The sequence below is a fragment of the Nomascus leucogenys genome, chromosome 10 (genome assembly GCF_006542625.1).
Source record: "Nomascus leucogenys isolate Asia chromosome 10, Asia_NLE_v1, whole genome shotgun sequence".
NCBI lineage: Eukaryota > Metazoa > Chordata > Mammalia > Primates > Hylobatidae > Nomascus > Nomascus leucogenys.
In genome coordinates, this window is record NC_044390.1 from 808,243 (window position 1) to 822,422 (window position 14,180).

General features: G+C 46.9%; 1 protein-coding gene across 2 annotated transcripts in view; it reads right to left on the reverse strand.

Annotated features, from left to right (window-relative positions):
- Nucleotides 1-1,878: 1,878 nt before the first annotated feature.
- LOC100594417 (zinc finger protein 586) overlaps nt 1,879-14,180 on the reverse strand; it is a 79,393-nt gene continuing 67,091 nt past the window's right edge. For both annotated transcript variants that reach the window (XM_030819484.1, XM_030819483.1), the window contains exons 2-3: nt 6,088-6,214; nt 1,879-4,414 (exon numbers count right to left, since the gene is read on the reverse strand). In XM_030819484.1, the coding sequence (XP_030675344.1) occupies nt 2,340-4,414; nt 6,088-6,214 (2,202 nt within the window). In that variant the 3' untranslated portion in view covers nt 1,879-2,339. The remainder of the gene's footprint in view (nt 4,415-6,087; nt 6,215-14,180) is intronic.

The window sequence follows — 14,180 nt, forward strand, 5'->3', positions numbered from 1 at the left end:
CAAAAACTTTATTGCTGTCCCCTCTGCTGACTATAAATGCAGTAACTAAGTAACCATAAAATTATAATTTCACCCTATAGCCTTACAACCTGTGATGTTGCCCTACAGAATTCTGGATATCAGGGCACATGTGTGCCCTGTAAGATCTGCTGAACAGAGTTCCCTCAACAGTACTGAGCACAATGCAATATACCTCATAAGAGAGAATTTTGTCTGGTTCAAAAAAATCACCAATCTTTCAGTGTGGTATTGACACTAAAATAAAAAACCCACCAGAGGTTGTTATAAAAACTGCCCTGTACCCAGCTCACCTATGAACCCACAATCTGTAGTATCCATGCTACAGATGAAGACCACAAAGCCATGAAGTTGTCCATTGGAGGCCTTGGGCAGCTATGCAAATAGGCCACAAGTGGAGAAAGCTATATTCTGCATTCATGCTGTCCCTTGAGCCACACAGTTTAGCTATGCTGTCCTTCAAGGTAGCAGGATCCAGGCTGGAGTGCAGTGGTGTGATCTCAGCTCACCAAAACCTCTACTTCCTGGGGTTCAAGCGATTTTCCTGCCTCAGCCTCCTGAGTAGCTGGGAGTACAGGAGCGCCACCATGCCCGGCTAATTTTTGTATTTTTAGAAGAGACAGGATTTCACTATATTGCCCAGGCTGGTCTCGAACTCCTGTCCTTGTGACCCACCCACCTCGGCCTCCCAAAGTGTTGGGATTACAGGCATGAGCCACTGTGCTTAGCCAAAATAGTCCATCTTTTCAAGTCAGCACAAGAGTCCTCTGGGACAAAAATGGGGAAGGTCCATGGTGTAACTTATCAGAAAGAAATGAAAAAGCAAGAAGTGCTGAGGCTACTCAACAAATCCTTCTGTGAGTAGATCAGGAAGTAAAAATTAAAGAAATAAAAAAGCCCCAGCATGGTGACTCACGCCATGCCTATAATCCCAACATTTTGGGAAGCCAGGCAGAAGGATCACTTGAGACCAGCAGTTTGAGATCAGCCTGTGCAACACAGCAATACCCTGTCTCTACAAAAAATGTAAATTTAAAATTTTTTTAAAAAGGCCAGACAGTGGCTCACACCTGTAATTCCAGCACTTTGGGAGGCCGAGGCAGGTGGATCACGAGGTTAGGAGTTCAAGATCAGCTTGACCAACATAGTGAAACCCCGTCTCTACTAAAAGTACAAAAATTACCTGGGCGTGGTGGCAGGCACCTGTAATCCCAGCTACTCAGGAGGCTGAGACAGGAGAATTGCTTGAACTCGGGAGGCAGAGGTTGCAGTGAGCCGGGATCACACCACTGCACTCCAGTCTGGGTGACAGTGAGACTTTGTCTCCAAAAAAAAAAAAAAAAAAACCAACCAACCAAACAAACAAACCTTGTGAATGGCAGACAACCAAAATATACTTCTGAAATATGAAATAGGTGAAGGATGCAATGTGGGCACCTACAAGTAGCTGAGATGTAATGGCTTTTGCCAGATAAGTGTTAGTCACATAAGTCTAGCAAGATAACAGGGCATAGTAAAAAACATAATACAGATGCCACATGCCTGGAGTTTTCTCAATTTGGGCACATGGTACCCTTACAGGATCTCCTCCCATGTTACACAGAAAAACATAATTGGCTGAGCACAGTGGCTCAAACCTACAATGTCAGCACTTTGGGAGGCTGAGGTGTGCAGACTGCTTGAGCTCAGGAGTTTGATACCAGCCTAGAAACATGGTAAAACCCTATCTCTACTAATACGAGAAAATAGGCATGGTGTACATGCCTGTGGACCCAGCTACATGGAGGCTAAGGTGAGAAGATCACTTGAGCCTAAGGGGAAGAGGATGCAGTGAGCTACGATCGCAGCACTGCACTCCAGCATGGGTGATGGAGTGAGACCATCTCTCCAAAAAAGGAAAAAATAATAACATTCCCTATACATCTAACCTATACATCTACAGTGTTTTTCTCATCTCAGTGTTCTAGGATTCAACGAGAGAAGGCACGACGCTTTTTTGCAAACATTACACTCAAAAGGCATATCCATAGTGACAACTCTCCTGTGAGTTTTGAAGCCAGACTTCTGGATAAATATCCTATATTTCCCACACTAGTAAGGTCTTCATTCAGTGTTAAATATAATCCTGAAGGAATACAGAAGTGTGGCTACAAAACTGCCCAATTTATTTTACTTGTAAGGACTTTTCTCTGGTGTGAACTCTCCAATGTCCAAGGAGAGCAGACTTTCGGGTAAACATTTTCCACATTTGCTGCAATCACGGGATCTTACTCAGGTGTGTGCTCTCCTGTATTTAATGAGACTGGACTCATTCACTGCACTCATAAGGCCTTTCTTTCATGAACTCTCTGATGGTAATGAAGTGAAGAGCTTTTCCTAAATTTTTTTTCACATTCACTACACCCATAAGGCTTTTCTCCAGTGTGAACTCTCTTGTGATTAGTGAGATTGGCGATTCCAGCAACACATTTCCCACATTCATTGCACTCATAAGGCTTCTGACCAGTATGAACTCTCCTGTGACTAGTGAGATAGGAGCTTGCAGCAAAAGATTTCCCACATTCACTGCACTCATAAGGCTTCTGACCAGTGTGAACTCTCTTATGAACAATGAATGCACAGCTGTGGGTAAATGACTTCCCACAATCATTGCATTCATATGGCCTTTCTCCAGTGTGAACTCTCTGGTGTGCAGTGAGGTGGCACTTGTGCCTAAAAAATTTCTGACAAGCCTCACATGCATATGGCTTTTCTCCACTGTGAATTCTCTGGTGTACAAAGAGGTGAGACTTCTTCTTAAACAATTTTCCACATTCCCAACACATATAAGGCCTTTTTCTAGTATGGCCATCCTGGTGTAAACTTAGGTTACCCTTGTGACTAAAACATTTCCCACATTCCCCACACTTATAAGGTCTTTCTGTAGTGTGAACTCGCTGATGACTCCTAAGGTGTCCTTTTTCATTAAAAGATTTCCCACAGTCTCCACACTCGTAAGGTCTTTCTCCAGTGTGCATGCGTTGATGGATCCTAAGGTGCCCCTTTGAAATATAAGATTTCCCACATTCTCCACACTTGTAAGGTCTTACTTCAGTGTGAATGCGCTGATGGTAACCAAGGCTGGGCTTCCGACTAAAAGATTTCCCACATTCTCCACACTTGTAAGGTCTCTCTCCAGTGTGAATGCGCTGATGGCTCTTAAGGTTCACGTTTGAACTAAAAGATTTCCCACATTCTCCACACGTGTAAGGTCCTTCTCCAGCGTGAACTTGTTGATGGCGCCTAAGATATCCTTCTAAGCTAAAAGATTTCCCACATTCTTCACACCCATAAGGTTTTTCTCCAGTGTGAAATCGCTGATGTTGAATGAGGCTGCTCTTTCGACTAAAGGATTTCTCACATTCTCCACATTCATAAGGTCTTTTTTCACTGTGAACTCTCTGATGATTACTGAAGCTAGCATATTTGCTAAAGGATTTCCCACATTCACCACATTCATAATGTTTTTTGTCAGTGTGAACTCTCTGATGATTACTGAAGCTAGCATATTTGCTAAAAGATTTCCCACATTCTCCACATTCATAAGATCTTTTCACAGTGTGAACTCTCTGATGATTACTGAAGCTAACATATTTGCTAAAGGATTTCCCACATTCACCACATTCATAATGTTTTTTTTCAGTGTGAACTCTCTGATGATTACTGAAGCTAGCATATTTGCTAAAGGATTTCCCACATTCTCCACATTCATAAGGTCTTTTCACAGTGTGAACTCTCTGATGATTACTGAAGCTAACATATTTGCTAAAGGATTTCCCACATTCACAGCACACATAACATTCTTCTCTAGGGAGAAGTCTCTGGTGCTGACTGAGGATATGTTTGGTGCTAAAATGTTTCATGGATTCTCCACGGCTATAGTGAGCTCCCCCCCACTGAATGGGAGACACACACTCAGTTTTGCTCTTTGACTTCTCCCCAGTGTGACTGGCCTCCTGCTGGAGTAATCCTGACCTGGGCAAAAAGTCCTTCCCACTCTGACTGAAGACAGATGACTCCCCTGACACATGGAACTTACACCTCTTCACAAACAATGCCTCCTCAACACTGCCTCTGTAGGGCTTCTCACCAATGTACTCATTCTGGGGCTGATGAAAGTTTCCACTGTCATACAATTTATTCCCCCAGGACTCACACCTGTGCAGTTTCTGCTTGTGATGTGTTCCCTGATGATCTGCCACATGCAAAATGTCTCCCAAGATGGGGCCACACATCTCACAGTGGGGGGCCTTCTTGGGAGACACACCTGCCATAGGAGTCCTGACCTGAGTCTCTCTTTGTATATAAATATTCTGCTTAGAAGGTGCCGCCTCATCTTCCACTCCACACCAACAACCTGAAAGCAAGAAAATGCTGGTGAAGTGCATGTTAACTCTGGTGGGAAGGCACAGACCACCCACAAGTGTATCTGACAAACTGAGGAATTACTCCAAGGAAATACTTGGAGGAACAGAATGTTGGTTTCAGGTGGAAGATGGTGCTATTTATTATTACTGGACTATAAAGGTCACAGAGTGTAGGAGGCCTCATAGGATAAAGGACACAACCATGTATGTAACACAGGGAGTACAGGCAGGGTCTACAATTCCCACATCTGCAAACCACTCATCTGCAGAACTTTATGTCCTCATGACATGTGAGTGCTGTAGAGAGGGATTTGTCCAGGACAAGGAAAACACAAGCACAACACAGCAGCTACTGCTCGAGGACAGTTTGTAACAAAATGTATATACTTGCTAACACAAATCTCTATGCAAATATTGGAGAACACTGCAAATGGTGACATATGTAAAATGGATGAGATTTGGGGTCCAGAGATGTGAAGATTTGATAGGAGAATGGATATTAGGGTACAAGTTCATGTACAAGTAGGTCAAAGGTTAAAAAAAAGAGTAGAAGTGATAAGATAGAGAAGTGACAAGTGTGATTCTCTCAAGAATGAGGAAGAAAAGACAAATTATGTGTGCCGACTTCTCTTGCCACAAAAATACTACTAAAGTAGAATAGGTTGCTGGTATGCTTTCAATAAAGCCCTGACTCCATGACCTCCTCCAGGGTGCCACTCTTTTTTTTTTTTTTTTTTGAGACAGAGTCTTGCTCTGTTGCCCAGGCTGGAGTGCAGTGGCACGATCTGGGCTCACCACCTCTGCCTCCCGGGTTCAAGCAATTCTCTGCCTCAGCCTCCTGAGTAGCTGGGATTACACACGCCATCATGCTCAACTAATTTTTGTATTTTAGTAGAGACAGGGTTTCACCATCTTGGCCAGGCTGCTCTTGAACTCCTGACCTCATGATCCACCTGCCTGGGCCTCCCAAAGTGCTGGGATTACAGGCATGAGCCACCGTGCCTGGCCCAGAGTGCCACTCTTGAGGCACTCATTCCTTCTGAGCCCATTATGCTGAGGCTGAATTCATTAGTAGCTTCTGGATCAAATGGAGGACTGTGCCTCCCACCAGAAGGATGACCAAATACATGGAAATGAATGATGCACAGACTAAGGGAAAGACAGAACAAGGGAACAGCCAATGGTGCCTCAGAACAACTCAGCCCATGAAAGCCCACAAGAGAAAAAAACTGAGTATTTCAAGGAGAATTTCTAAAGGTCTTACAAGAACAGCCTCTGGTCTATGTGGGCAGTGATGTAGTCTGTGAAGGCAATTCCCGCCACAGGAAGGCATAAGAAAATAGCAGCTAGAGAAAGGAAGTAGACTCTGGGTACACAGGAACCTGAAATCTGGACAAGGACACCCAAACATCCACAGGACTAACAAGGTGGGCTTCTGACTATGAATCCCTCCCTGGGAACCTGCAGTGAAGCAGGTGTTGGGGCTGCTCCAAGAAAGGAGTAGGGCAGTATGTACACCTCAGTCCTACCAACCAAGAACCTACCCATAGAACTGAAGCAGGAAGCTGTGTCCATGCTCCTGACATGAGAAAGTCTTGCCAATGGGGAAAGAGGGGGGGAACAGAGACTAGCTCAGGTCACAGGGTGAGTGTGAGCAACTTACCCAGGGAGGACATAAGTGCCAGGTTCTCCAGGGTCACATCACGGTACAGGCATCTCTGAGCCTCACTAAGGAGATTCCATTCCTCCTGGGTAAAGTTCACGGCCACGTCTTCAAAAGTCACTGTGCCCTGTTATGATGTTAACAGATGAAACTACAAACCGCCCCTATGCTGAGGTATCACAATCCATCTCTCCCACACATCTACTCTCGCACATCCTCCTCTCAAGGTCCTCAAACATAGGAGAAACTAGGCCCACTGGTCATGGGGTACAGCCACCAACAACAATAGTTAGTTGAACAAATAGGTATCTATGTGGTGGCTGTGACATAAAGTCCACCCCCTCCTGACAGGCACTTCCCCTAGTATGGCCGAGGTCATGGAAAGCCCAATGTGGCATCTTCAGCACATCAGAGATACCCTCTCTGAATGCACCTGATTCTTTAGACTTCCAGGTACATATCCACGTCCATCTCCAGCTGACTGCCACACACACCACTGGCCTCTCTCTGGCCTTTAAACAACTTAAAGTATCTTTTTTTGTTTGTTTGTTTGAGATGGAGTCTCCCTCTGCTGCCAGGCTGGAGTGCAGTGGCACGATCTCGGCTCACTGCAACCTCTGCCTCCTGGGTTCCAGCAGTTCTTCTGCCTCAGCCTCCTAAGTAGCTGGGACTACAGGCTCCCGCCACCACATCTGGCTAATTTTTATATTTTCAGCAGAGACAGGGTTGCATCATGTTGGCCAGGATGGTCTTGATCTCTCAACCTCGTGATCCATCTGCCTCGGCCTCCCAAAGTACTGAGATTATAGCCATGAGCCACTGCACCCGGCCACAATTTAAAGTATCGTTTTTTGAGATGGAGTCTTGCTCTTTCACCCAGGCGGGAGTGCAATGACACGATCTAGGCTCACTGCAACCTCTGCCTCCTGGGTTCTCCTGAGGATGCTCCTGCCTCAGCCTCCTGAACAGCTGGGATTACAGGTGTGCACCATGACACCTGGCAAATTTTTGTATTTTTAGTAGAGAGAGGATTTCACCATGTTGGCCAGGCTGGTCTTGAACTCCTGACTTTGTGATCCAACCACCTCAGCTTCCCAAAGTGCTGGGACTACAAGCATGAGGCACCGTGTCCAGCCAACTTAAAGTATCTTAACTTCCTCCTTTGTCTTCTACTAGTGTGGGTTGAAACCTCCCCCTAGGGTTACAATATTGGTAAAACAAATGACATCTGATATTCTACAGATGTCGTCAAGAGCAGTTTCCAAATCAAACGTATTGAGCCAGGCGCAGTGGCTCACACCTGTAGTCCCAGCGCTTTAGAAGGCTGAGCCAGGTGGATCAACTGAGGTCAGAGGTTTGAGACCAGCCTGGCCAACATAGTGAAACCACGTCTCTACTAAAAATACAAAAAACTAGGCTGGGTGCGGTGGCTCATGCCTGTAATCCCAGCACTTTGGGAGGCTGAGGCGGGCAGATCACGAATTCAGGAGATTGAGACCATCCTGCCTAAGACGGTGAAACCCCATCTCTACTAAAAATACAAAAACTTAGCCAGGTGTGGTGGTGGGCACCCAGCTACTCGGGGGGCTGAGGCAGGAGAATGGCGTGAACCTGGGAGGCAGAGCTTGCAGTGAGCCAAAATTGCACCACTGCAACCCAGCCTGGGCAACAGAGCAAGACTCCATCTCAAACAAAACAAAACAAAACAAAACTAGCTGAGTGTGGTAGTGGGCACCTGTGATCCCAGCTACTCAGGAGGCTGAGGCAGGAGAATCTCTTGAACCCGGGAGGCAAAGGTTGCAGTGAGTCAAGATCGCACCATTGCACTCCAGCCCGAGCAACAAGAGCAAAACCATGTCTCAAAAAAAAAAACAGTATCAAATATATTAACAGCCTGATAAGAGGGACACCACTCACCACAAAGAGAGAGCAACCACAGCCATTGCATGCAAGCTTTGTAAGATGAAGAGAGTGTAATAGCCTGATTCCCTTAGGAGGATGCCATTGACTTATTTGGATAACTCTGGACATAAAAATGGAATTGAAACTCACTACAAGCTATAACAGGAACTCTGCCTGGTCCCACCGATGGAAAGGCTTCAGAGGCTAGGATACATTCCTTTTTTTTTTTGTGATGGAGTCTCGCTCTGTCACCCAGGCTGGAGTGGGGTGCTGCAATCTCGGCTCACTGCAACCTCCGCCTCCTGGGTTCAAGCAATTCTACTGCCTCAGCTCCTGAGTAGCTGGGATTACAGGCGTGTACCACCATGCCTGGTTAATTTTTGTATTTTTAGTAGAGATGGTGTTTCACCATAATGCACAGGCTGGTTTCAAACTCCTGATGTCAAATGATCCACCCGCCTCAGCCTCCTAAAGTACTGGGATTATAGGCGTGAGGCACGGCACCCGTTCAGATATATTACTTAAGAATGTGAAGTGGCCGGTCATGGTGTCTCACACCTGTAATCCCAGCACTCTGGGAGGCTGAAGTGGAAGGACTGCTTGATCCTAGGAGTTCAAGAACAGCCCGGACAATATGGCAAGACCCTGTTTCTACATACATACATGAGAGAAAAAATTTTAAATATATAAAAAGAGAGTTAAATGGGGAAGAAACTTGCACTCAGGCCATTTGTGGTCATACCAATTATCACCAGGCATCCAGGTGGCAAATCACTTTGGGCCTTCATTTTTGGCCTTACATCACTTCATGGCTGACACCATCCAGTGTGTATGGCCCATTCAAACCGATCCACTATTACCACAGAATTGAAATTCTATTGGATCCTCAAAGGAGTGGTGGTCTCAAGTAATTCTATGAAGGCCTCCTTGCATGGCTCCACAGCAACACAGAACCATGTGTGGCTTCAGCTATCCATGACCTTATTCCACTTCTGTGCTACACTTGCCAACCCCTTGGCAATGATGACCTTTCCCTCAATTACTCCTGTACTTCTGCCTGCATCTCATCTCTATTATCTCCATGGAAGTCCACCCCATGACAAGCTATGCCCTCTGACACACCCTACATTCATTGTCACTTACCTCCCTCTCCTGTGTGAATGCATAACACACCTACGGATGCCAATAATGTCACCCAGGGAACCAAGCAAAACATCTAGTCCCCAGCCTCCAACCAGTCCTTTCTGGCTCCCTGAAAGATTTACTACCTTATTATGAAGTGTGCCCTCCAAAATGGGACCCATGGCTAACGCACCTTAGTCCACACATTAGCTATCATATACTGGATGTCTCCAATATCAATTCCTTCCCAGATATCTCAACCTATGTGGACAAGAATCTCAGGCTCTGAGCATGGTGAAAACAACCCTCCTTATATCCCCAGTGACTATTATGCCTACTCCCAACTTGCTCATCTCAGCTGATACAGCTTCTATCACTGCTGCTACTAAGACCAAAAACCCAGGCCGGGCATGGTGGCTCACGCTTGTAATCCCAGCACTTTGGGAGGCTGAGGCGGGCGGATCACGAGGTCAGGAGATCGAGACCACGGTGAAACCCCGTCTCTACTAAAAAATACAAAAAATTAGCCGGGTGTGGTGGTGGGCGCCTGTAGTCCCAGCTACTCAGACAGGCTGAGGCAGGAGAATGGCGTGAACCCGGGAGGTGGAGCTTGCAGTGAGCTGAGATTGTGACACAGCACTCCAGCCTGGGCGACAGGGCAAGACTCCGTCTAAAAAAAAAAAAAAAAAGAAGACCAAAAACCCTCGGGTTCCCGGGCACGGTGGCTCAAGCCTGTAATCCCAGCACTTTGGAAGGCTGAGGCGGGTGGATCACCTGAGGTCAGGAGTTCAAGACCAGCCTGACCAATACACTGAAACCCTGTCTCTACTAAAATTACAAAAATTAGCTGGGCATGATGGCATGTGCCTGTAGTCCCAGCTACTCAGGAGGCTGAGGCAGGAGAATTGCTTGAACCTGGGAGGCAGAGGTTGCAGTGAGCAGAGATCGCACTGCTGCACTCCAGCCTGGTGACAGAACAAGACTCCACCTAAAAAAAAAACAAAAACAAAAACAAAAAAACCCCAGTGTCATACCTGAAACCCTCTTGCATGTCCTTACCAACCACATTAGAAAATCTAGCTGCTCTTTTACCAAATGTAAATCACAATTCTAGCGACATCTCCTCGGCCAACAATCATCCATTAAACCTCACCTGGATGATAGAATGAGCCTCAATGCTGTCTTCCTTCCTCCTCCCTTAACCCCATGTTCCTTTCTCCAATGTGGAGCCAGACGGAACTGAAGTAACATCACCTCCCCACTCTGATCAGTTTTATCTCTGAGCATTTCACATACTGCTACCAAATCCAGGGGTGACCTTCTAAGTGTTTACACAGTTTCACTGAAATGGGAATACCTCCATACAACCTGTGTTATAAACTTAGGGCCTGGGATTTAGGGTTTCTCTAGTGTTCCCGATTGAAAGGACTGAGTTCCAGAGGTGCAACAGAGCAGGATGGCAGAATAGAAAGCAGCATCCATCACACCCTTAACAGAACACCAATTTTTTTTTTTTTTTTTTTTTTTTTTTTGAACGAGTCTGCTCTTGCCCAGGCTGGAGTGCAGTCGATCTCGCTCACTGCACCCGCCCCCTTCACGCCATTCTCCCCCCCCAGTAGCCACGCCCCCAACACCCGGCTAATTTTTTTATTTTTTAACGGTTTCATGTTAGCCAGATGTCTCATTCCTGATGTGATCCGCCCCTCGCTCCAATGCTGATTACAGCTTGAGCCACCGCCCCCTCATTTTTTTTTTTTTAATAGAGTCTCTGTCACCATGGCTGGAGTAGAGTGGCATGATCTTGGCTCACTGCAACCTCTGCCTCCTGGGTTCAAGCAATTCTCCCTAATTCTCCCTGCCTCAGCCTCCCAAGTAGCTGCGATTACAGGCGCCTGCCACCACGCCCAACTAATTTTTGTATTTTTAGTAGAGACGTAGTTTTGCCATGTTGGCCAGGCTGGTCTCGAATTCCTGACTTCAGTTGATCCGCCTGCCTCAGCCTCCCAAAGTGCTGGGATTACAGGCCTGAGCCACCACACCCGGCCCAGAACACCAAATTTAAACACTAACAACACACAAAAAAATCACCTTTGCACGAACCAAAAATCAAGTGAGCACTCACAGTATCTGGATTTAATTTTGTATTACTGGAAATGGCACTAAAAGGGGCTGTAGAGTCTTGAGTTGCCAATGCCACCCCTCCCCATCCCCCAGCAGTGCCTGCCTGTTGTGGAGAATCTGTGCTCCTGGGAAGGAAAAGCACAGTGACTGTCAGACGTTGCATGGAACTCAGTGCTTCCTGTCATAGCAGAAAGCAAAACTGGGCTGAACTCAATGGACACGTACCCAGGGAGTGAGCATATGGAGCAGCCCAGCAAGAGGGGAATCGCCCACCCCCAATGGTCGGGACTTGAGATCTGGCAAGCATTGCCACTGAGGGCTGGAGGGCTCTGAAGTCCTAAATAAACTTGAAAGGTGATCGAGGCCACAAGGACTGCAACCCCTAGGCATGTCCTCTGCTGAGCTGGGCTCCAAGTCAGTGGACCTGGTTGGGTTGGGGGAGCACAACCTACTGAGACACCAGTTAGGGTAGCTAAGGGCGTGCTTGTGCCACCCCTCGTGCAACCCCAGGCTACTTGGCTCCTTCCTTCCACTTGAGGAGAGGAGAGGGGACAGCAAAAAGGACTTTGTCTTGCATTTTGGATGTCACCTCAGCCACAGGATAGGGCACTGGGCAGGGTTGTGAGGACCCATTCCAGGCCCACCCAGATAATATTTCTAGACACACTCTGGACCAAAACAGAATCCGCTGCCTTGAAGGGAAGAAATCAGTCATGGGAGGACCCATCATCTTCCGACTAAACAACCCTTGGACCCTGAATAACTAGCAGCAGTACCCAGCTAGTATGCGATGGCACTGGGTGAGACTCTGAGACATGCCAGCTTCAGATATAACACAGCACACTGCTAGCTCACAGCACACTGCTAGCTGTGGTGGTTACGGTCAGAGACCCCACCTGCTTGAGAATAACAGAGGAAAAAGTCAAGGGGACCTTGTCTTGCGCCTCAGCTACCAGCTCAACCACAGAGGGACAGAGCACCAAGAAGCCTCTTGGGGTCCCTCATTCCAGGCCTTGGTTCGTGGATGACATTGCTGGACCTGCCCTGGGTGAGTCTTGAAGAGTGAGCCTCAGACCAGGCAACATTCACCACAAGCTGACTGAAGAGCTCCTAGCCCTTAATGGAACCTCAGTGGTAGTCTGACAGCACTCCCTGTGGGCCTGTGCTGGTGGTGGCCCCAGAGTGAGGCTGCTGTGCCTATGGAAAGGGGATGGAAGAGTGGGAAGGACTGTATCTTGTAGTTTGAGTGCCAGCTCAGCTGCAGTGCAAAGGAACACCAGGTAGATTTCTAAGGACTTTTACTCCAATCCCTGGCTCATGGATGGCATCTCTATACCAACCTGAGGCCCGGGGAACTCACCGTCCTAAGGAGAAGGACATAAGCCTGTCTGGCTTTGCCACCTGCTGACTGTACAGGGCGAGGGCCTTGAGGGAACACAGGCAATAGCCATGTAGTGGTTACAGGAGCCTTGGGTGAAACCTAGTGCTGTGCTGGCTTCAGCTCTCACCCAGCACAGTCCCTATGGTGGTAACTAAAAGGGTGCTTCTGTCCCAACCCCCAGTTTCAGGCACTTCAGCACTGACAGAGAGATGCTGGGACAAAGTGAGGGAAGACCCAACAAGAGTCTCTACCTGTTAATGCAGGGCATTCTTTCAGATCTTACTCAAGACCACAAAGGTGGTATAGCTTTCTGAATCTGCAAGAGTCACAGCATGACTGAGTGTGGGGTTCCCCCTAAAGTAGATCCAGCTTAGATAACAAGACCCAAGTCCTTTCAAATACCTGGAAAGTCTTCCTAAGAAGGACAGGTACAAATGAGCCCAGACGGTGAAGCCTACAATAAACACCTAACTCTTTAATGCCCAGACACTGACAAACATCTACAAGCATCTCTACTAAAAATACACAAAATTAGCCGGGTGTGGTGGCAGGCGCCTGTAGTCCCAGCTACTCAGGAGGCTGAGGCAGGAGAATGGTGTGAACCCTGGAGGTGGAGCCTGCAGTGAGCCGAGATCACGCCACTTCACTCCAGTCCAGGTGACAGAGCAAGACTCTGTCTCAAAAAAAAAAAAAAAAAAAAAAATCAAATCAAAATGGATTACAAAAGACTTAAATCTAAAACCTCAAACTATGAAACTACTAGAAAAAAACACTGAAGTGGGCAAAGACTTCTTTTTTTTTTTTTTAAGGGTGAAGTCTCACTCTGTCACCCAGGCTGGAGTGCAGTGGCACAATCTCGGCTCACTGCAACCTCCGTCTCCCAGGTTCAAGCAATTCTATGCCTCAGCCTCCTGAGTAGCTGGGATAACAGGTGTGCACCACCACGCCCAGCTAATTTTTGTATTTTTAGTAGAGACGGGGTTTCACGATGTTTCCCAGGCTGGTCTGAAACTGCTTACCTCAGGTGATCCACCCGCCTCGGCCTCCCAAAGTGCTGGGAATACAGGTGTGAGTCACTGAGCCTGGCCGACAAAGACATCTTGAGTAATAGCTTTCAAGCACAGGCAACCAAAGCAAAAATGGACTAATGGCATCAGATCAAGTTAAAAAGCTTCTGCACAGCAAAGAAAACAATCAACAAACTGAGAGATAACCCATAGAATGGGAGAAAATATCTGTAAACTACCCATCTGCAAAGAGATTAATTACCAGAATATATAAAGAATTCAAACAACTGTATAGGAAAAACTCTTAATAATCCCATTTAAAAATCTCAATAGACATCTCTCAAAAGAAGACATACAGCCAGGAGCAGTGCCTCCCAGCTGTAATCATAGCAGTCTGGGAGACTGAGGCAGGAAGATCGCTTGAGCCAAAGGGTTCGTAACAACCCTGTTTAACCAGTGAGACCCCCATCTCTACAAAAAAGTTTAAAAACTAGCCAAGGCAAGGTGGCACATGCCTGTGATCCCTGACACTTGGGAGGCTGAGGTAGCAGGATAGCCTG